General features: G+C 37.6%; 2 protein-coding genes across 3 annotated transcripts; both read left to right on the top strand.

Annotated features, from left to right (window-relative positions):
* The first annotated feature begins 1 nt into the window (after position 1).
* On the top strand, positions 2–6742 carry vamp3 (vesicle-associated membrane protein 3 (cellubrevin)). The gene is made up of 6 exons (XM_008320288.3): positions 2–125; positions 439–552; positions 3296–3374; positions 4474–4632; positions 4717–4768; positions 4893–6742. Coding segments are annotated over exons 2-6 (315 nt in total). The 5' UTR covers positions 2–125; positions 439–550; the 3' UTR covers positions 4916–6742.
* Positions 6743–7371: 629 nt separating this feature from the next.
* per3 (period circadian clock 3) lies at positions 7372–22002 on the top strand. 2 transcript variants are annotated; one of them, XM_017036764.2, is made up of 22 exons: positions 7372–7693; positions 11244–11594; positions 12051–12208; positions 12342–12460; positions 12738–12936; positions 13088–13139; positions 13383–13528; positions 13990–14068; positions 14176–14282; positions 14915–15071; positions 15226–15334; positions 15535–15663; positions 15757–15865; positions 15950–16061; positions 16165–16301; positions 16461–16625; positions 16795–17046; positions 17368–18206; positions 18593–18776; positions 18897–19083; positions 19427–19577; positions 20224–22002. In XM_017036764.2, exons 2-22 carry the CDS (start codon positions 11320–11322, stop codon positions 20347–20349), a joined length of 3792 nt encoding a protein of 1263 aa, XP_016892253.1. In that variant the 5' UTR covers positions 7372–7693; positions 11244–11319; the 3' UTR covers positions 20350–22002. The 2 variants fall into 2 exon arrangements, with proteins under 2 accessions (XP_016892253.1, XP_008318511.1); XM_008320289.3 differs by having other exon boundaries at positions 7385–7693; positions 12048–12208.
* The last annotated feature ends 1545 nt before the right edge of the window (positions 22003–23547 follow it).

Below are 23547 nucleotides of genomic sequence, written 5' to 3'. Positions count from 1 at the left end.
AAATGTGTAAACTGGAGCTGCGCTTCAAGTCTTCTTCGGGTCACTTCTTTCTCTGTAGGTTTAGAAATAAGCAAGTGGACTCGTAATAAACTCTGAAATCCCTGTCGTCCATGACGCGCTACCAGGTTAGAGTAAGGGTTGTATCAACATCAGAAATACTTTATTGGTTGATTGTTGAAAAGAGTTTCTAAAGAAGTTGTTGCATGTTTTTAAACAGTACTTGAAAAACCCTTATGAATAAAAGTATCAGGAAAGTACTAAATACTTCATTTTAATTGTAGTTAAGTTAAGTTAATGAAGTAATTTTTTCTGCTTGAATATTTAATTTTATTGGCGAATAAAAAGTTAAATGAAAATATTTATTTGGAAATATTTTGGTGGAACACCAACGGTTGTTGTAACTTTGACGTCTGACGACATACTTCCTATTTCCGACAGCAAGTGAAAGCATCACACTAACAGAAGGCTGTGACTGTTACGACTGAACTATTTAGCTTTAGCACGTTAGCAGGAAGCTGCCACCGACAGTTTATACAACTCTCATCTCAACATGTAAGTCTGCATCGTTTATCAAACTCTTTTTATTTTAAGCTTTTGAAACTTAAATATTAACACAACAACCCAGCTGTTTGTGTGCAACAGGATCACAAGAAATGAAGCAACGCCCAAAACTTGGTGGCTAAGTTGCAACAAGTGCTACATTCGTATATTTGTTTTGTTAAACACGACGTCGTGTTGTATTTTTTTCTATAACACAACCACTATTTCCATTTACTTATGATCGTAATTGTTTTAACATCTGATAGCTAAACACTGAAGTCGTAGTAAGGCTTAGAGGAAGTTCATTTGCTAGCTTATCTGTTTGCGCAAGGCAGTGTAATTTGACTTAAGGACCACTTCACATACAAAAAGTTACGTAGTGTATTTACTACTCTGTAAAACAGAATTAAATAACTTAGAATAGGACGCTATTATGTCCAGGAAAAGTTGTCCATTTTTGAACGCTCAAATACGTATTAGTTGTCTTATATCCAGTTTATGGTGATGTCAGACTAAAACAAGAAGATGAACAAACTTCTTTGCTGCAGAAAATGAACACGAGCGTTCATATAACATCTCCGTTTTTTGTCACAAGACTTAACAATAATCAGATACAGTATGTGTGGCGTGACTGTGACTTTTGATGGCTGTAACACGGTGCAATGTTATGCTTGACAACTACAGCTATTTACTGTTTCTCTGAAGTCTCGTGATGGGGTCAGTGAAATACTTTTCTATAAAAAGACAAACTTGTGGGAAACTTAATCATTTTCCATCTGAAGCTGATTGAACCTTGATAACTACATCATACCCTGTGAATGGCTTTCACATTTCCTTCAATCATTTAAATCCTTATGTGTGACTGTATAAAATGGCAGTGCAATGTTACAGAGATTATCACATGGTTTTTATCCCATATTATAAGCGAGATTGTAATAAAAATTACAATTAAATAAGTATTTTTGTGTTTGTCTGATAGTGACAGTGTCCTTAGGAAGCCTGGTATGAGGGATGCCTGTGGACTTTTGTTTTTATTTCCTAGAGTTTCACATATTCTGCAAATACTGAAAATGATGTTACTATCAATCATGTTTTGGCATATGATAGAAGTGGGTGCTAAATCAGTTTCCTGTATAGTAGTTATTTCAGAAATTCAGAAGATCCCAGCAAAAACATTATATATAACATATAGAAATACAACATTTCTATACGTGTGTAAAAAAAAAAACGTGCTCTCGCAGATTTCTACAGTATGTCACTGGCTCTGTCTCTTCAAGTAACAGAAGAGGGAGGGTTTGAGGTTTGAATCAGTAATCACATGTGACCAAGGCATGTTCAATCATGTAATTAGGGTCAGTAGACATGCCCTGAACTGTTCTAGTGTCAGATTGATGCACGTTTGTTAGATCAAATTGTGTGGACAAAGAGATCTTGTTGTTACTTATTTGGATCACTGTTGTTACTACTTAGGTCAAATGACAGTTGCTGTCACAGGTATCCTTCAGATACATCTCCTAACAGTAGTGACGCAATTAAGACAGCACTGCTGTCACACTATATGGACTCACGTTTTTGATGCTCTCATTGCACGTGAACACGTGAACTGAGGTGGGCCTACTGTGGTGCGTCATTTTTTTAATCCAGTCTACTCTGTGTCAGTGTTGAAGAACCCTAAATTTATCAACAAGGACACGTAGACCATGCACATGTACAAGTGCACATGACATGGGTATGTGCTGTTACTCGTTCTCCTCAGCATCCTGACGATATGTAGTAGGATGACTTTGATTTCAGCTTAAGCCCATAAATAATGTAGAAAAATAATGTTGTAGCCTGCCCATAGTATTTTTGAGCTGAACTGTTTTGTCAGCAACTTAAGACATTAAATCTAATACATATCATGAACTACTGTGGCTTCACCATTAATTGAAGCTCTGTGTCAGCTAGAAGATGACATAGATTCTGTATTTGGGTGACTGCCTTAAGTAACTGGCTCACTTATTCCTCTTCATCCTTGCCAATTTCTCATCACATCAAATTGCCTTAGCCCCAGTGCTGCTTAGATTTATAAATGTCAGGACAATTAGTCCAGTGTGTAAGTAAATCTTTATATTCAGGTAAAGAATGATTGTTTAAGCTTAAAGACATCAGTTTTATTTTGCTTGGTTATCATGTCTGCTGTCAGGAATGCTTCTTTATTTCAGGAGCAGTTCAGTCTCACGTCACATGGGGGCAGTAATTAACTGCCGTACTTTCTCTCCAGTTGTAAACTTATTTCGTTCACCACTAAGGATAAGATCAAGTAGGGCCACGCTAATGACTCTTCTAACTGAACACTGAACTAAGAGGCATGCCAGCGAACAACATGTTATGCAGAACACGACGTCACATTAAAATAAAAACGTTTTTCAACGACTTTACACTGTATTGCAAATAAAAAAGCTTCCTTTCACTCTGATGGCATGCTTGCTTGAGCGTGTCCGGGTGACTACTGTTGTTGTTGTGTAGACACGTGAAAATGCAACCTGGTCGGCGGGCCTGTCAGTCCTCTCTCACAGCAGAGCAGATGGGGTGATAAGATTGGTGGATACGTTTGGTTGCACATATTGTCAACACCTAATTTTTATATGTATTGCAGATTTACAAGCACGTGGACAATTAATGTAGGGTTAAATTAAATGCAACATTGAAATTCAATTGCAAGGTTCTGTTCTATGCATTTGTTTGTGACTGGTTGTTGTTTTATCTTTTTCAGGTCAGCCCCCGTTCCAGAAGGCTCTGGCTTAGCCCCAGGCAACAAGCGCCTGCAACAGACACAGGCTCAGGTGGACGAGGTATGATATGTGTCTTTTTACACCACCACAAAGTTATTAAAGGAATAAACTTCACTGGCGTTTTTACATCTTATCACAATGGATCCTTATTGGATGGATTTAAGATCTCCTCCCGTTAACAAATGGCAAAAAAGGTGCTATGTAGGGGATAGATATCCATGACATTAACAATTATATTTTTAAATTATTTTAAAGAATGTATAAAAAGATCAGAATTAAAACAAAAATGTCCCCAACTCTCTTTCTTCCTTCCTCCTTAAGTTAGCATTAGCGCTCCCTGACTTCCCTGTTCCTTCGTGTCTGTCTTAACCAGAGACTTACATAACACATGATGACAGCAGTCACGATGAATCACCAGTGTGGAATCGATAGCTCTTTATTTCTCTGTGTCAGTGAGGCAGCTCACATGTCAGGAAACATGCAGAGCCGTATGGTGGGCATGTTTTCAATGTGTATTTACTGACATATATTTGAATATTTTACCAACTGCTTGTCACCTTTTGGCTACTACATAGCCTTACCCTCAGCCGTGAATCCTATGAAATTAGCCCCTCCTACTGAAAACCTTTGACCTCAGCACACCACACAAAGCTTGCAATTGGCTGGCCATAGTTTATATAATCACCAACTCTATGGTTATGTAAGGTCTGCGTGGGCTTACACACTCTGCCCCACCCTGCAGCACTGTCTGAGAGGTGGGGCAATAAGTCAGGTTTGTGGATCAGTGGAACATTTTATTGGGACATGTGAACACATTTATGTCTGGTACTATAGTACCATTCTCCTTGAGCACATTGAGTGTAGTGAAGTGTTTTAACTGTTTAGACTAGTTACTTAACATATGACATCACTGCTCTCACTTTCTCTTTCTATGTCTCTCTCACTCTCCAATGCAGTCACTATATAAGGTTTGGTTATTGTGTGATTCTCAGGACTATTCTATTCACTTAAATAAATAAATAAATCATTGTTATATTTCCCCTGGGTTGAAAAATCTATGTGGCCAAAGGCTACACCACTGCACATGCAAAAGGTACCAATTAGAAGTGATTGTGTTTAACCTCATATTTCTATTTATCCTTTCTGTTTTCATGGGTAGGTTGTGGATATTATGCGCGTTAATGTGGACAAAGTACTGGAGCGTGACCAGAAGTTGTCAGAACTGGACGATAGGGCAGATGCACTGCGTGCAGGAGCTTCACAGTTTGAGACCAGTGCTGCCAAGCTGAAGAGGAAGTACTGGTGGAAGAACTGCAAGGTCCCAAATTACTGAGTCTCACAATTCAAAACTAAAAGAGCTGCAGTATTATCATTACTAATTTAACCTCACTGCCATTTTCAGATGTGGGCGATCCTGATAGCAATCATAGTGATCATCATCATCATCATTATCAGTGAGTGTTTATCCAATGCTTAGAATATAATTAATTAGTTTGGATGACATCATTTTGCACTGTTAAATTAGTGATATGATTGCAGCAATGCTTATTTTCTAATTTTTTGTTCTGCATCATTCAGTTTGGACTCAGACATCAAATTAGCTCTGGGAAGAAGTGAAGAAAAAACTGAAGATGAGAAGAGCAACAACATGCACACTATTCTCAGTGGAAAAGGTCACATGATTACTGGCTACTGAACTCCAAAATATTTCTCCCCTCCCACAGTGGGTGTTCATTCCTCGTCCTGAATCACCATGGCTGTGTCTGTGTGTGTCCTTGTGTGGTCATCTTTGTGCCTAAGGTAATAGATTTTTACAATGTCATGGTCACCATACTTGATCTTTAGTGTAAGTGCCATGCAACGTGCCAAAGAAGGTGGACTCATACACATGAGAACAGGATCAATATATTTATTGATTACTCATTTAAGAAGTATAATATTATTGACTCTTGTACAGCAAACACACACATACACACATTCTACACTCAGGACGAGAAGTGAAAAATATTGTTGTAAAGTCTCTTACACTTACGCCTGCCTTTTGTGTTCTTACTGTATAAATATTGTTAGCTATTGATTTTGTGCGTTAGTCTAAGATAAGTGCCTCTGATGATATTGATGTGTCAATTTAGTCTCATTCTGACACAATAATTCAGCATTTCATTGAAAGAAACGATTACAGTTTTCAACCTGCACTGTAAATATTTCTGCTTTTCAGAGAGTATTGCCAAAATCACTTTTAATTAGATTTTTACTACTTGTAATTTACAGTTGTCTGTCTACTGATGAATGTTGGTAGTTAATATCTTTTTCTTCATTTCTATTAATTTTCTAGTTACATACAAAAATATTTTCCCGCCCAGCATCAAAGATCAGAGATAACCATCTTATATCTTATCTTAGCATTGAACTTATGTGCCTGAGAAATCAATGACCTTACAGCATCATGTGAATTTGAAAAGAAACTCAAGTGCCACACCCAACATTGGGTATGAAAACAAAACAGGTGCTTTCCATGATGCATTTTCTTCAGTGAAATATTTACTCAAAACATGTACTGCTGCTGTATATAACTGAAGTATGAATCTTAAGTAGCAACAATTGTACAGTTAAATTAAAGGCTTTGCAAAAAAGAATACACATAATGCAGATGAAGCCTACTAGTCCAGTAAATGAAGTTAAAAAGTGACAGCTTAGTCCCACTGACTTTCACTGTAAAAAATACAAACCACCACCATTTGTTACATCATAATCCAGAGACACAATAACACCAACAACTGGAAATTACACACCGTAGCTTAAAAGAGTGAGACTTTCTGAATTCTCTGGCCATTCTGACAAACACTGTACAGTTATATTTTGGAGTCACTGGCATTTATCCCCTGAAGGATCATGTGTGATGTTACACTTACTAGCTTTCTAACAATTTCTTTCGTCTGATTTCTAATTTATGTAGAACTAATCTTAATAGTTTGTTCACTCCTGATTGGCAACATTTATGTTGGTGGGAAGAAAAACTCAGTTGTTTTTGCATCCTCTGGCTTACATCTTTTAAAATAAAAATTTCAAATTATATTCCATATTATTTTGTAAAGTATTTCAGTTTTCTGTTATTTTCATCCATGTTAGATTACACTGTTTTTTGTCAAAATAATCTGGCATTAATTACTTTTCTTTGGAAGATTTAGTTACCCTGATAGGTGAAACTCAAATAACATAACATATAGTCATGTGTTATTGTCATGATGTAAAAATGCCAGTCAGGAAATTTTATTATATTTTAATGCCTACTAAAATATCATCATCCTCCTTTCCATGTATACATAAAATATTTAAATAATTTTCTCCACGTAAGTGCAATTTTACTCTTTGACCCACATTGCCTTTTGTTTGAAATAAATAAAAAAAGCTTATGGTGTCTTGCTTAAGTGGTGTTTTTGTTGTTGAAGTCTGACAGAATAAACATCAAGTTAGGTGTTGATTATTTATTGTGTGCAACCATAGTCACCTTAATCAGATTGTTTACAGCAAACATAATTCAAAAATATACTTATTTCAGGATGCACCTGCAAATTAGCTGCAGATTTCTGCCAATTTGGACAGAAATATATTGCTAGAGAGACAGATTTTGTTGGCTGAAGTTGACAGTGTTACACTGTTGAGAACTTCTGGGTTAATACTGGTTACACCCGGTTTAAATGGATTATGTTTACAAGTTAAAAGGATGGTGAGAAGGATTTGCAAGGACCCTCCAGATAAACATACAGCAGTATGTCCCAGTAGCTTACTATTGCAAACGTTTTTGAGTGAAACAAATTTGGAGTAATTGTTTCTTTTAAAAGAGTGACATTAAAGACACATTACAGACACAATAAAATCTGCTTAAATATGTTTAGTCCTGTGTGCAAGGTTCAAGGTTAAGTACGCTTTTTACAGAACGAGGTTACACCTGCGATGGAGTGTTTGGGTCTTTTCATGCACCAGCAGTGGGCGGGTCCCTGCTTGGAGCTGCAGACCTCACTGGGTGCTGCCGCTCGCGGCTGTTGCGCTTTTCTGTTGTGTAACATGGACATCCACGTGAACAGCGGACAAGCCTCTGGCTGCTTTCTGTACTTGTGACACGCCTACGCTCAGACGTATTGTCCAATCACTTTACGGAAGTGAATTACTCTCGCTCAATCATAGTGGAGTAGGCGCGGTTACTCAGTGCCGGACTCACGTTGCACAAATGTGTCAAGCGTTTCTCTGTAAATGGCGATATAGCTACGTGACGGAGCCGAATTTGACCAGAAATCCTCTATCCTGACATATCTTGGAATCTATCTAATATCCCTATCGTTTTTTAAGACAACGTGGAGCTGGAGCACGTCGACACAGAGGTAAATATTTCTCTACATCATTAGTTTTATGCATTGTCGTCAACGGCTAAATAGTTGAGCTAGCTGGAGCACCTCGCCCCGCGGCACGGGCTATAGGAAACAAGTGGTGTAAACAAACCTTTTCATAGTTTTCTTCCTTCATATTTAGACATTTTTCTTAGTGTGTTTTGTGTAGTGTTGTTTGACCCTTTTAGCGGTAACGTGTGACTTTTGTTTGTGTAGTTGCTGGCTAGCTGCTTGGTTAGCCAAACGGCGCGTTTGCTCATGACGAGTGACGTGAGACTAACGTAACATCAGCAGGAGTTTGTGAATGTAAAAGATGAAGATAATGGCGACTTTACATCGATAAAAAATCATAATAATCACATTAATAACTGTGCAGACAAAGCTGGCAACAGATAATAACATTGTCCTCACAATATTATATATATAAACGTCATATTCTCATCAGCAGCATGCATGTTCATCAATGATATTTAACTGACTGCATTTCTTGGTTTATGTACAAATCATTGTCAGACAGAGTTTGCCTTTTTTCTTTTTCTTTTTACAATTGTGGAGACCAAAAGTCTCTAATTAAAATTGTTAATTTATCAAAACATGTTGGGCTGCAATTTAAGTTAAGGTTTTTTGTGACTTTATTCAAATACATACTTGGTGTAATGTGAATATTATCGTTATTATTATCAACTCAGTTGTTATAGTATGTGCAATATAGCATGAATATTTAAAAATAAAATTTAAGTTTAGGTGTCTGCTAAAAAACATTAAAAAACAGATTAATGAGCTTGAACATTATTGAAACAAATTGCCCATTTTGGTACTCAAACATATTGTGAAAAATTTGATTTTTTTAACTAATTCAGTGTAAATTAATTTGTGTTTTTAATAGTAACATTTAACTTCTTAAGTTGTCATTTATAATATTTAGGTCAGAACACATATACTACCCTTGACCAGATTATGTACTTCTTCACAAACCAAAACTGTTCCATGAACTCTTATGAAGAAGTAAAGAAATAGAACATGAATTTAACTACATTTCCAATACATTCCAATACATGTTTGACATGTAAAAAATACAAGGAGTAGAACATATATGTTTATCATATAATATGAACAAAGAATAATTAAAAAAACATTTTTGTCCTAAGCTGTCAATCATTGCAGCCTTAAAATTGTGTGATTTATTTATTACTCAGACAATACTTGACAATGAAAACAACTTCCTATGTGCTTGTAGTGTGTTCATGATTCTTATTGTATTATCATACCAGGCATTAATCTACACAAGTAAAAAATAATGCCTCTGTTCAGGTAAATATAGCTTATGTGTAGTAGTGGCTCCTCTTTACTGTGCTAACGCTCTCCTTTAAGGCTTAACATGCTTAGTCGCTGAGGTTGTTGAGGTTACTGGGTTCATATGAGGAGGGGGAGGTGAACCGTCAAATGAGTGTCAAGTTTGTTTTGAACGTAAAGAATGGTCTGGGTGTGTTGTTGACTTCTTTATTTCCTCCTTACTACCAGTCTGTAAGCACAGGTTCAATGGAGCTGTCTGTGCATAGTGACTCATACCTCTCACTAGGTTCCATTTATTTTGTTTATATCTATTGCATATTTTATTCTTAACGCTAGCCGTCCTTGTTGTGAACTAAAAAGAAGCAAGCCCACCAGCTCAATGTACAGCTGACCCATTGATACTCATCCTGTTAGAAAACGTTCACCCTTTCGTTTTATTTATTTTTTTTATCAGTAACTGATTTAATAATCCACAAATTTACGTAGATTATAATGATGTGTGAGTAGTGTAATTCATTTATTTTACAGACCACTTCTATAGCTCTGATGGTTCTTCTAAGGCTTTACTCCCCCAATGACAGAATGTTAGGATGTAGTAATGTACATGTTGATGATGCAGAAATACTGTATATTAATTCACAGCTGCATCAGGGAAGATTTTTCTGTTATTTGATTATCAATGCAGATTGAGCCCCTTTTGATTTTCATTTACATTGATATGGAATGATTACACAAAAGTATAGACATTTAAGATAAATACTGCAAAAGAAACATGAAAACGTGGTACTATAAATGAGCCTAAATGAATGAAGAAATGCACTTGTTACAGGCACATATTCAAATATATTATCATGTTAGTTAATTATATGCTTAAACATTTTAAATGGTAATAAAACCAAATGTCGTTGATGTGATGACATGATGAATTGCACAGTCTGATATGTTTTCTTTGTGTAAAACCATTGTATGACACATACACATCTTGTCTGGTCACATGTAGATGAAATCATAACTGCAGCTTGTTTGTTTGTTTTTTAAATATTGGGTTGTTGATTGTAGGGAGTCGTCATACCTCAAACTTTACGTGCAAGCAGCTGTTTTGAATAAAAATAAATCTTGTGGGCCCCTGTTGATATGCAAATTAGTTTGACATATAAACTGTTGTTGGCATGTGACCACAGTTGTCCCTGGTCCAAACCTATTGACATATTAAATTATATATGTATTTCCTTTAAGGTGAGTTACTTTGGCATTCTAGCACAGGAGTTTAATCTTGTATACAAAGTGTATTTGTTTAGCCACATTATTGCCAATTCTTTTTGTTTGCTTTTTCAGGCATCGATAAATCTTGTTTTTCATTGGCTATATTACATGAATCCACAACAAAGTCAAATAAAAATTCATTTCACACATTTCAAATCTGTGAAAGCTCAATCACTTTAATAAATGAAACTGTTCCCTTAAAGTATTTCCTTCATTCTTGAGTTAAGTCTATCTGGTTTGTTTCCTTGTTTGTAAAACTTTCGTTCGTACTTTTGTTATTGTAAGATTACCTTCTGCATTATTTACTCCACTTCACACGTATTAGTTTGAATAAAAAGAATACTCATTATTATTATTATTATTTCCATGTTATACCTCACGTGACATCACCAGTCACAGTTTCACATTTTTCATCATACAGTAGCTCAAGTCTCAAGACTGTAAGCATTTTAATTAATTTATTATTTGTAACCATTCAATGGGAGATTAAAAGACTAGAAAAACAAGTCTTGCAGTTCCACACATGAGCTGTTATTTTCGCAGAGCCTACATGTTGTTTGTCTACTGACTTCTTAATAGAACGCTTTTTAAACAGTGTCTGAATATTTTGCCTTTGTGCTTATACGTCTATAAAGATTTCTTTATCATAATATTTAAGCTACCTCTCAATGTGAGAGAGTTTGAAAGAGTAAAGTACAGCTCTTTACACAAAAATCCTAAAGACCTAAAGTCACACCAAGTTGTTCCACTCAGCACTCCTTAACATTGCACCCTGCTCCAGTCTACCCTCCTTGATAGTCCTTGTGTCCTGTTAGTGTTTCCTTATCACTGCTGCTGTTACAGTGTGTTCTCTTGTGAATTCTCCACAAACCTTTAAGGCATTGGTACAGTGTGCCTTTCTCTGCTGGCTGCAACCAGTCGTTTGTTTGTCCATGCTGTAAATTGAATTCTGTTAACATTCCGCTTTTCTCTTGCTTTTGTCCTACAGTGCCCAAAGCAGATGCCTGAATGAACATGGAACGTATGATAACACAACTAATCTTTACCTTTAAAATCTGCAACTGATGTGTGACCAAAGTACGGAGATGCGGGGGGGTGAGTGTGGACCAGATGGGGAGGAGACACTGGCTGCATGTGAAGGTGGAAGAGAGGACAGACTTATATGTGGGAAGCAGCATGGAAGAGTGCACCCTGAAGGCATCAGGGGAGATGAGAGTGGAGCAGGAGGAGACGTTGGCCAGGAAGATGAGGAGATGACCAGTGGTTCACATGACCTTTCCTCCTCAGCCAATCACAGCCCTCGCAGTGCCACTGGATCAACGTCAGCTTCTACCAAAAGGTTCTTTACCGCATCTTTCACCTGATGTTTTTTTTTTTTTTTTTTAAAAATTAGCCTATATTTATAGAAAATTCTTGCCATTTTTAAAATTATAATTAAAGATGTTCAAATACCATCTTAAAAGTTGATATCAGATAAAGTTGGTTGGTCAATGTTAAGCCAATAATTGCAATGTCCAGTGATTAGTTTTTACTTATGGATTATTTTTTAATTTTTAAATTGAAATGCATTTGTAAATTGTAATGCATTTGTATTGATCTTTCTTCAATTCATAATATTTAACGAAGAGGGAGCTATGCTATGTACATATGTACAAATATAAACGATTCAACTGTTGTGTTAAACAAAAACTTTGAAAAGCACTTGCTTTTCCTTGGACACCTGTCTGCACATGTCCCTCCCTGTGCTTCTGACCTAAATATGTTCCCTCCTGTGCCATCTCTGACGTTGCAGCAGTGAGCACACTGACAGTAGCAGAGGGCAGGCCCATAGACAGGTGATGGTCACTGTGGCAGAGATGAAAAAGAGGCTACCGTCAGACAAACGCAGCCGCAGCAAAGCCAGCACCGTGGAAGCCTTGCATTATGCACTCAACTGTGTCAAACAAGTGCAAGGTAACATGATGACACTAGAGCCACAGATAACACACTTTGCAGATGATGAATGTTGAAAATATAACTTTCTTTTTTTTGTTGAGTTATTATAGATTGCTTTTCACATCAACATATCTGTTTGTGATCCCCTTAGCCAACAGTGAATATTACAAGCTTTTGATGAGAAATGGTCAAGATGAGAGGAGAGAAGCCACAGTTTGCTCCCTGGAAGAGTTGGAAAGAGTCACCTCTGAACACACACTTAAAAATACGGTAATGAATTGTACAAACACAACAATTGATGCTTTATTTTTTCCAACAGTTCATCAGGTTTATGACACAAACGTTTATAGGGAATTGAGTTTAGTTGCTCTGCAGTTAACTAGAAATTCATACCTGATCAAGTACTGACATATTTTATTTGTATAATCCAAAATAACTTCGCCTTCCTCTTCAAAAATCCCAGTAACATGGAAAAATGTCTCTCCCTTGCCTAAATTTCCACAAGGGAACTCCCGAAGGATTAATAAAGTGCTATTTATCTTTGTAGGACTCATTTGTGGTGGTCTTCTCCCTGTCAACTGGCCGTGTCCTGTATGCATCGGAGCAGGGTCCCAGCATCCTTTGCTGCAAGAGGAAGTTCCTGGAGTCGGCCAAGTTTGTGGAGCTGCTGTTTCATCAAGACGTTAATGTGTTCTACGCACACACAGCTCAGCCTCATCTTCCTCCCTGGAGCAACTCACACTCAGGTGTGTTGGAGCCTCTTTTTCCTGATGTATTTATTATTTTTACATATATTGTTATTATTAAGGTGACATAAAGGATTTTCTGTGCAGCTAAATAATCATGTTAACATCTGTTTGCTCAAATAACTCTTTTCTCTGCTGCTTGTCTCCACAGCTAAGGTCCTGTTTGACTGTGCAAAGGTCAAGTCATTTTTCTGCAGAATAAGGTCAGTATTATATATATATTTTAATATTCTTAACTATGACATTGCATTGAGTCATTTGTCAAGTAAACACTAAAATGTGCATACAGATGATTTAATCAGAGGACGGCATTGGAAATACGTATTATTCTAATATGGATTTATTTTCATTTAAACCACCAAAATTTCACATGACCTCAACCCTCAACCTTTTAATCACAACAAAAAGTCAGTAGTACTGAGTAGTAAATAGAGTTTTTATTACAGAGGAGGGAAGGACCGTGATGGTGAAATGCGCTACAATCCATTCCGAATCACACCATACCTGCTGAAGGTGCAGGAAACAGGAGCAGGTGGGGAGGAGGAGCCTTGCTCCCTGGCTCTGGCTGAACGCATCATCTCAGGATATGAAGGTAAAGTTTTGTCAAATGTCTGGACTAGGACCTTGGTTTGCAGTCTTGTTTTCCAATTATTTTCATTATGAGAAAATACATGCTCATTTTTCTTTAAGACTCACACAATGATTGACTGAAAAAAGGTAAAAATTGGGAAATCTGACCTGGGCCTCTAACATGGTTTTAATGAATGGCCTTGATTCGTTAACTTTCATAGGACATCAACTCATTAGAATTACATCCTGTCATGTAAACACTGTGTTTCACACCACCATATAAATAAGAGCAAAATCAACTGATATATATTATCACCTTGCACATCCATTGGCACTGTTCCCTTGCAGTAGTGTTTTTTGGGCTGGTCAGGTGTTCTTTTTTTTTTATATATATATATATTTGTTCACCTCTAGAGTGTATTTAGAAGTGTTGATTGTTTTTTATTTTCTCACCGACTCGTTTATGTTGTTCATCCAATACAGCTCCTCGCATTCCCATGGACAAGCGCATCTTTACCACCACACATTCCCCTGGCTGTGTGTTTCTGGAAGTGGATGACAGGTCAATAAAATAACACACACCAGAGAACATGCACCATGAGAGTTGATATTGAGCAGCACAATAACAGTGTGTGGGTGAAGGTGATGTAACAGTATTTTTATCCACAGAGCTGTGCCGCTGCTAGGTTACCTTCCCCAGGATCTGATTGGCACATCACTGTTGACCTGCATTCATCCAGAGGATCGCCCCCTCATGCTGTCCATGCACCGGAAAGGTAGGAGTTCAGTAGAGGTTGGAGTAAATTTTTGGGAGTTAATTTTTTCTTTAACCTTGTCCTTGTTTGAAATATTTAACTGGCCTGATACAAATGCATTTTACTGACAAGTCTCATTCATAACAACACAACATTTACCACAGCACTGACTAGTGGCTGCAACCTGTAACAGCAGGTCTCACATAATGTGTTCAATATGATGGTAATAAAGATCACAACGACTAAATATTTTTTAAAATTCCAGACAGTTGCAAACCAGCTAATACGCATCTCTGCCTCTGAACAATTAAAATATTTAATGTCACATTCACATCTTTAACACATCATTAAACTTTAATGATACAAACACTAATAGCAACACACATTAAAAGCTTGTTTCAAAAATCCTGAAAAGAATGTACAAAATGAAATTAAAGTAAGAAAATAAAAATTACATGGTCATTGAAGCATTACATAATTTTATATTTTTTAACAAGCTTGACTCTCTTGGTGCATAAAAGGTTTATAAAGAACTTAAAAAAGTTAGACAATATTATTAAAATAAATTAATCAACAGTGATTTTGAACAGCTGTTCATCTGTTGACTTGATAAAATGCTTTTCTTACCATAAAATCCTCATTTCCTTTTCTAGTGTTGAAGTACGCTGGCCAGCCACCTTTTGAGCACTCTCCAGTTCGTCTCCGATGTCAGAATGGGGACTATGTCACATTGGACACCAGCTGGTCCAGTTTTATCAACCCATGGAGCCGCAAGGTTGCCTTTATCATCGGACGGCATAAAGTCAGAACGTAAGGGGTAACATCACATGCAAATATATAATGTTTAATTCAGTGATGTCACAGTATTTAGAGTGTAGTGTTTGTGTCAATGTAGCAGCATATTCTAATTCTAAATATACATCACTAAATAATATAACTTGGCCATGCTCTGGTCTCTGTGTAGGAGTCCACTCAACGAGGATGTGTTTGCTGCTCGGCCCAAGGAGGATTTTCCCATAACTCATGAAGATATTAAAGATCTCCAGGCAAAGATCTATAAGCTTTTCCTGCAGGTGAATATTTCTATGCCAAACATTCATAAAAACTGCAACATTATTAGTTAAATACTCTTACAAAGCACAATTAGTGATTTCTATCTAAGGTCTGGGCATAATGTTCTCTTAAACCACTGACACCCAATCATATAGAATAGAAGGTCAGGTATAAAAAGTTGTTTTGTGAGAATGTAATCTATTTACTCACTGCCCCACAGCCGGTTCACAACAATGGGTCCAGTGGTTACGGCAGCTTAGGAAGTAACGGATCTCATGAGCATTATATCAGCGTTGCTTCTTCAAGTGACAGCAACGGTAACCTGTGGGAAGATTCACATCGGGAACCGGTGAGAAACTGCAGCAGCATTACCTGTCAGAAAATCTAAGTGTAGCATGTTTACTCTTTCTGATACTGTAACACAAATCTATGCCTTTCACAGATGATCTTGCAGCAGATCTGTGCTGATGTGAACAGAGTGAAGACCTGGGGCCAGCAGCCTTATCTGGATTCCAACCACAAGGTTTCCCTTTTTGGCAAACCTGCCGCAGGTAATGTTTCACACATACACTCCTGTCCATGGAACTCACTACATCAGATTTTACCTTAAATATATCCCTCTTTTTTCCACCCAGCCCATCTGCCTCCAGCGCCTGCAAACCCTGAGGTCAGGGAACATGAAGATAGCAGGAAGCAAACCCACATTCCCTCTTATCAGCAAATCAACTGTGTGGACAACATCATCAGGTGTGTGTCTTGGTGGAAGCCAACCTGACATTTTATGTTTTTACACACCAAAATGCTCATTTATTTTCTTACACTGTTTCTTTTTCTTTATTGTGTTTTGCAGATATTTGGAGAGCTGCACAGGTCCAGCCCTGAAACGTAAGAGTGAGTCTCGTTCTCTGGCTTCATCCTCATCCTCTACCTCAGAAGACGACAAACCTGCCGTAGCTGCTGCAGACACGGTTCAGGCCAACACAGATGGTACAAACATGATAATGAGGTTGTTCAAATATAGGGGCTTTGGTGTGTTCAGTGGTCATTTCCATAATCAGACTTGTTCCTTTTAATTTTCATCTTTTGGTGGCTGGGAAACTGTGGTTTAGATTAATGTAAATGTATCATTTTGTATCCTTTATTCAGTGATGGTCCTAGAGAGTGAGGTCTCAGTGGGACCTGCAGCTGCTGCTGTTGTGGGAGCGCCTCTGACTGACATTGCCATGTCCACTAAGGCCATGAGCGTGGTCTCCGTCACCAGCCAGTGTTCATACAGCAGCACCATTGTACATGTGCCGCAGCCTGAATCAGGTCAGCACATATAACATCCTACATTAATCTTAATCATAATAACCATTTTTTTAGGTCTTATTCTCTTACTTTTACAGGAGGGTATAATTTTAAACTGTGAATCTATTTTAGGGGTTTGTGAGCTTCAGCTAATTTCCCTTCTTTCTTTTTTCCTTTTGTTTCTTTGCAGAGGCAACTGCACCAGAGGATGCACCAATGGGCAGTGAGCCTGCTGAAGTTGCTCCCACCCCGGTGCGTCCAGCTCCTAGCCCCGCCACAGAGGAGCCAAGGTTTGTTGGCCTCACCAAGGAGGTGCTGTCTGCTCACACTCAGAAGGAGGAGCAGGAGTACGTAGATCGATTTCGTCATCGCATCCTTCAGAGCCCCTACAGCTCCTACCTACAACTGGACAACAGCTCAATGGCCCACTCTCACCACCCAGGTAAAAGGGAGGGAGTCATGTTGTGTTTCATTGTGGTCTGATAAATAAAGCCAAACACAGTTACTACGTTGATTGTGATTTTCTTGCTGTTAATGCAAGAAGACAGCCACCTGCCTCCATTTGGCCTTCTGGAGTAACAGTCAATTATAAGCTTATCACTGATAAGGGTTTGCACTTTGAAAATATTCTGACTATTTAATGTAAAATGTTTAAAGAAGTTTCTATATGCAAATTCCCTTTAAATGTATAAGAACATACATCAGCAATCACTGAAAAGCTGAAAGACTTAAAAAAAACTTTTTTTTTTTCTCTTTACCATAGGGCCTACTCTGCGTCCATTGAGTGGTGGTGGCTGGAATCGCTCTCGCAGAGGAAAGCCCAGATATAAACGCCCCAAACCCCAGGGCTCCTCTGACAGCTATGCCTCTCCTCCAGGCCCTCCTCGTCATGTCCCTGACTCTTCCTGGCCCTCCTCAGAGTCCTCTCAGCCCCAGATGGGGGCGCCATTCAACCAAACATCTCCACTACAGACTCCATTTTTCCCTGTGTTGCCAACTCAGCCTGGCTCGGAACAGTTGAGACCACAGCAGTTGCCCAATGTGGCTTCTGCCCAACCACAGCTTAACTACAACTTCACCCCAACACCAACCACTCAGAACATACAAGGCATGCAGCCTGTCCAGCTGGAGCCCATTCAGAACCTGCAGAACTTTCACACAATGCAGCCCATGGCTCCAGCTCAGGGCATCAACCCGTATATAACTCCCGTCATGGCCTTCATTCTGCCCAACTACCCCACTTTCACTGCAGGTTACCCATCTCTGTACCCACAGTCCTGTACCTCCATGCTGCCCCAGACTCCCATCACATTGACGGGCTTTGTCCCTGGACCTGCCCCCTTCCTTCAACCTCAGTTCCAATGCCAGACGGGCACACATACTCAGACTCCTCCTGGACCTCTGCTGTGTTCTCCCAGAGCCAGCTCCTCAGTTGGAGAAGAAGAAGAGGCAGCTGGACCTGGGGCTTTATTCTCAAGCTCCCGCTCAAGTTCTCCACTGCAACTCAACCTTCTGCAGGAGGAGCTTCCTAAACCCAGTGAAGGGCAGAGCAGCACTGGACACAATCATGCCGAGAGCCTGCATGAAACCCATGGCAATGAAGTGAGTCAGCTGTTGTTCATTAGCCTTCATCTTTTGAAAATGTAATTCCACCTTTTTATAACCATGATGGTCTGTGGAATTTCAATCACTGCATCAGTGTAGATAAGTTCATGATATATCCTAAAGGAAAAGGATTCAACAAGTATTCATACTGTACCTATATATATGTATGCTATTTTCAGAGCCCATCTTCACAGTGTGAACATTCAGGAAGACTAACTCATGGCTCATTTGTCCTCTAATTCTCAAAAGAGCAAAAAATTATATATATAGATCTTTTACCAAATCTGAAAAATTCCTGCCTTGGAAGCATGGAGAAAAAAATATACTATCTTATTGTGTGGTAATATATAGGCATGCAGTTGACATTTATTTTCTTATATCAGGGTGATGCTCCTAGTGATTCAGGGAACCAGGATGCTCAATCAACATCTAGTGAGCTGCTCGACCTCCTGCTACAGGAAGATGCCAGGTCAGGGACCGGTTCTAATGCCTCAGGGTCTGGATCTGGAGAATCTGGCTCTTTGGGTTCAGGGTCTGGCTCCAATGGAACCTCCACTTCTCACACAGGTAAGAACCAAAAATAAATAAAATAACAGCCCTACTTGTTTGACAGTGTAATAAAAAGGCTGGTAGGTGGCTGTAATACATCCTTGCTGAGTTATGTGTAATGATTTTAAATGGTTACAGGCAGCAGCAACAGCAGCAAATATTTTGCAAGCAACGATTCTTCAGACACATCACGGAAGGCACGAAAGAGCCAGGAGACACAAGCAGAGCACCAGCACAGCTTTGACACAAGGGTGGAAAATTCTCTGTGGAGCATGATACAGCACACGCCTGAGCGGGTCATGATGACCTACCAGATCCACACCAGGTATGTGTCAGAGCCTGATACACAGGCCATGTAATAGAAGAACCCCAAAAAAGGAGACATACTGGATAAAACTATTAAAGTATTTGACAGCTGTTTGGGAAAACCACCTGTTTTTGGGATCATGGATGAAAATGTGTGCAGAAAAGGAACAATTTTCTAAATACCAATGCAGACCTACAGACCTGTGCTGACAGTTTCCTCCACAGCTGTCAGAAGCAGCAGTTCATCTGCTCAGTCAAATGTTTATTCAGAATTCTTTCCCTTAATGTCAAAACCCATGCTCAGGTATGTGACACAGATTAACACATCTGGAGTAATAAACATTTTCCTGATTTATTTTCAGGGACCAGAGCGAGGTCTTGGCAGAGGACAGGGAAAAGCTCAGAGTTCTTCAGCCTCTGCAGCCCTGGTTCAGTCAGGAGCAGAGAGAGGAGCTGGCTGAGGTTCATCCCTGGATCCAGCAGCACACTGTCCCTGCAGAGATAGACACACAGGTAAAGATGTTTTGAAAAGCAGCACACAGAAACAGTCTGGTTTCTGGGTCGTTAGTACTTCATATAGACATAATGCACTACCCAACCTGTTACCCTAACCTTAACTAATACATCCATACTATTAATCCTTACCTTAACTCTAACCCAGCCCAGTGGGTGCCTGAAAAACATCACCGCAAGGACATGAGTTGACAAATGATGTGTGTCTGTGTGTGTAGAGATTTTGTTGTTCTCCACATCTATTGTTATGGATCAACTATAGATCTAGAGTGACATACTGTACTAATACATTTCTGACTTAAAAAATTAAGAATTTGAAAAAATGAATAAAAATGCTCCTAAGGGGGCTCAATAAATAATGTTCCTTATTTCGATAGATATTTATTTGAAATATCAAATTGTTTATCACATAGTTGCTAATAGTTTTTCATTTGAAAAAGAAATCATAAGTTTAAATAGTAATATAAAAGGCTTTCTTCCTGTGGAACTCCATTTCCATTTACCATTTACTGCCATCACTGCTCTGACCACTGCCTTCATAAAAAAAACCTCTCAAACATGTGCAATCGAGTCCATGTTTTCTGTTTCTTAACTTCTAAGTACTAAGATCATGTATTGACATAGGTCTTTATTTTCTGTTCCTCAGGGTTGTGTGAGCTGCAGTGCATCAGCCGCTGTCTCCCACTCACCTCACCCTCCTGACCCAGACAGCTCATCCACTCTGGACAACCCTCATCAGCAGGACATGGTTGCATCTGTACTGGACACATGAAAAGCCTGGAATCATTAAACCACCCTCCCCTGGAAGTTCACAGCGGTACAGTTCTGCCCAGAGACCCAGTCCCTCCTGTCTGTAGTCTCTGTCCTGACAGGTAACCTAAGAGTTCTAAAGTTCATGATATCAGAGACCAGACCACCAGGAAGAAGTCTGATGTGACCACCTTTATCTGACCATGCACATTTGACTTCTGTGTTTCTCTCAATCCCATGTTGGGGTTTATTTTGAAGGCTAAACACAAAAACAGTAATTTGTGTGTACATGTGTTTGTTTGTTTGTTTGTTTGTGTGTGTGTGCAAGTGTGTTTACGACACCAGCACTTTGTTCTCACTCAGTGTTGTTGGACAATGAAAAAAAGACAGTACTGGTCCAGTAGTAGCCTCAGAACGCACAGCAGACTCTCCTCTGGTAAGATGGCGGTCCAGTTCTACTCAGAGACGCACTGTTATATTTCATGGTCGTCGTCATCTTAGTTTTTGGACGGCACTAAGACAAAGACACGTTTGCTGCTCTCTGTGTTTAATATTCACTTCTGACTGTGTGTCAATTGTTATTCCATAAGTGAGTTTTTTCTTGTCTGGGGTCTCAAACAAAAGCAAATATTTTACTAATTATTCATTTAATTGAATTAATATAAAATTTACCCTAATAACTCCCCTAAAATTAGTAGCACCTACCCTTTATTTGAACCACAATACCAGTAGTAAAATATCCTGTTTTCTCCTTCTAAATGACTTTGTTGTTGTTTATGTGTCAACAGTCAATGAGTAAATCAACGTGGTCTGAGCTGGATTCAGGTGAGGATGTGAACATCTACTGTGTGAGAGTTCCTACTGTGACTGCAAACTACCATAGACTGTGTATAAGCAAAGGGTGTAACCATCTAGGTTTAAATGTTAAATCCTGCAATTTGTTGAGAAGCAGCAGTGAACCACGACTCCAATGGTTACAAACAATACTTGAAATCATGATGATAAGTCTGGAAATCTAGGGACCAGCTCATCTGACTATTAACTCAGCAGTGTTCAGGGTCCAACTCATATGTTTAAGGTTTTTCCTAAATAAAATAAGTTGACAATTGGCTGTGATTGGCTGTGTCAAATTTGTAATCTATCATTTGAAAAAAGGACTAAATCATCAATGAATTATTAAGGGGAATCACTATTTTAACAAAAGTACTGACAACACAACCTACAACAATGATGAACCTCATAAAACACAAGAATTCATATAAGACTTATTTTATATCTTCAAATTTAATGTCATGCCGTCACATAGTCAAGCAGGACAAATTGCTTAAAATTTAGAAATATTGAAACATTTCAAGATTAATTTCATTGATCTTAAATGTTAAACTTAAAAAAACAACTCATAATTATCACACCAACACAACTGGTCACAGTAAGGTGTTGCAGGTTCTTGGCTTTATCCTTGTCTTATATGCAGTCGAAGGGACAAAGCAGATTTTTTATGTTTTTTAGATTACACAAATAGAATTACCCTCCAGTGTATTTTATAAAAAAAATATATAAAGTAAAATGTCACGCAACTTGACACAAGTGTATAAAAAAAGCCATTTGTTATTGCTTTCAGGGACTGTTTGTGACACAAGGAATGAATAAATGAGCTATGATGTCAAAATTGGAATTTTGCATGTCAATTTTGGTCAGCTGGTGAAAAATTACGATGAAATGTTTTTTGAAGAAGAAAATCCCAACTTTATCTTTTCTGCAACAAAGAAGTCACAAGTCAAGTTGGTGTGGTCTAGAGAAGTAAAAAGTGATGTAAGAGGGAACCCGGGTAGGGTTCCCTCTTACATTACTTCCTCAGTCTTTCAAGTTTAAAAGAGTAGTCCAGTTGCTTACACCTAAACATGACCTGGATGAATGAGAATCTGCACAAACATCTTTTCTGCATGTTTCTCATCAGATTACAGCATTTTGAAGATTATATAGAAATTATCATTTCAGAAATTTTTTGCAAAATCTGAATTTCATGTCATGTTGACCAGATGTTGAAATATTATGATAAAAAATCTTTTTCACAATTTTAAATTTTTTTCATGTTTCTCTTTAAATTGCAACATTTTGAGAAATTTTATTTAAAATTGTTTTTTCAGAATTTTTTTCATCAAAATCCTAATTTCGCATGTCATGTTTGTCAGATGTTAAATCTGATTAAATGAAAATTTTCTTTTCACAATTTTATTGTTTTTGGTTAATTTGAGGCATTTTGAAAAATTTTACAGAAAAAAAAATCGCAATTTTTTTAGCAAAATTCTGATTTATGATGACTTTTTGGTCAGTTGATAAAAAATTATGATAGCAATTTTTTTTTCCAGATTTTTACATAAAATCCAAATTTTACGTCATGTTCAGATGGTGAAAAATTATGATGAAAATCTATGGAATTTTTCTTTTCAAAATTTTATCTTTTCTGCACGTTTCTCATCCAAATTAAGCGTTGTGAAAAGATTTTTAGAAAACTTTTTATTTTTTGGTCAAAATCGTGACTTTTGGTCAGATGTTGAAAAGTTGAAAAGATTTTTGAAAAAAAATGTTTTTAAAATTTTATCTTTTCTGCACATTTCTCATCAAAATTTAGCGTTTTGAAAAAGTTTTGCTAAAAAAGATTTTTTGGAATTTTTCAGCAAAATCATGACTTTTGGTCAGATGTTGAAGAATTTTGATAAAAATGTTTGAATTTTTTTTAATTTGATCTTTTCTGCACATTTCACGTCAAATTTTTTTGCAAAAATATTTTGATCTTTTTTCATCAAATTATGATGAATATTTTTGAAAAAAATGTTTTCAAAATTTGATTTTTTCTGCACATTTCTCATCAATATTTAGAATTTTGAAAACATTTTTAGAAAAAATATTTTTTGGAATTTTTCAGCAAAATCATGACTTTTGGTCAGATGTTGAAAATTTTTGATGAACATTTTTGAAAAGAACTTCTAAATTTTACCTTTTCTACACATTTCTCATCAAAATCTACCATTATCAAAAGATTTTTAGAAAACCTCTTGAATTTTTTGGCAAAATCGGAAAATCTTTGAAAAAAATGTTTTCAAAATTTTATCTTTTCTGCATATTGAAATTATGGCACAATTATGGCTTTTGGTCAGATGTTAATAAATTGTTTACATTATATTTAATGATAGTAAGGCTATAATAGGGCATGTTTTTG

The sequence above is a fragment of the Cynoglossus semilaevis genome, chromosome 11 (assembly GCF_000523025.1).
Source record: "Cynoglossus semilaevis isolate Cse_v1.0 chromosome 11, Cse_v1.0, whole genome shotgun sequence".
Lineage (NCBI taxonomy): Eukaryota > Metazoa > Chordata > Actinopteri > Pleuronectiformes > Cynoglossidae > Cynoglossus > Cynoglossus semilaevis.
This window is presented reverse-complemented; position numbering and strand designations above follow the sequence as displayed.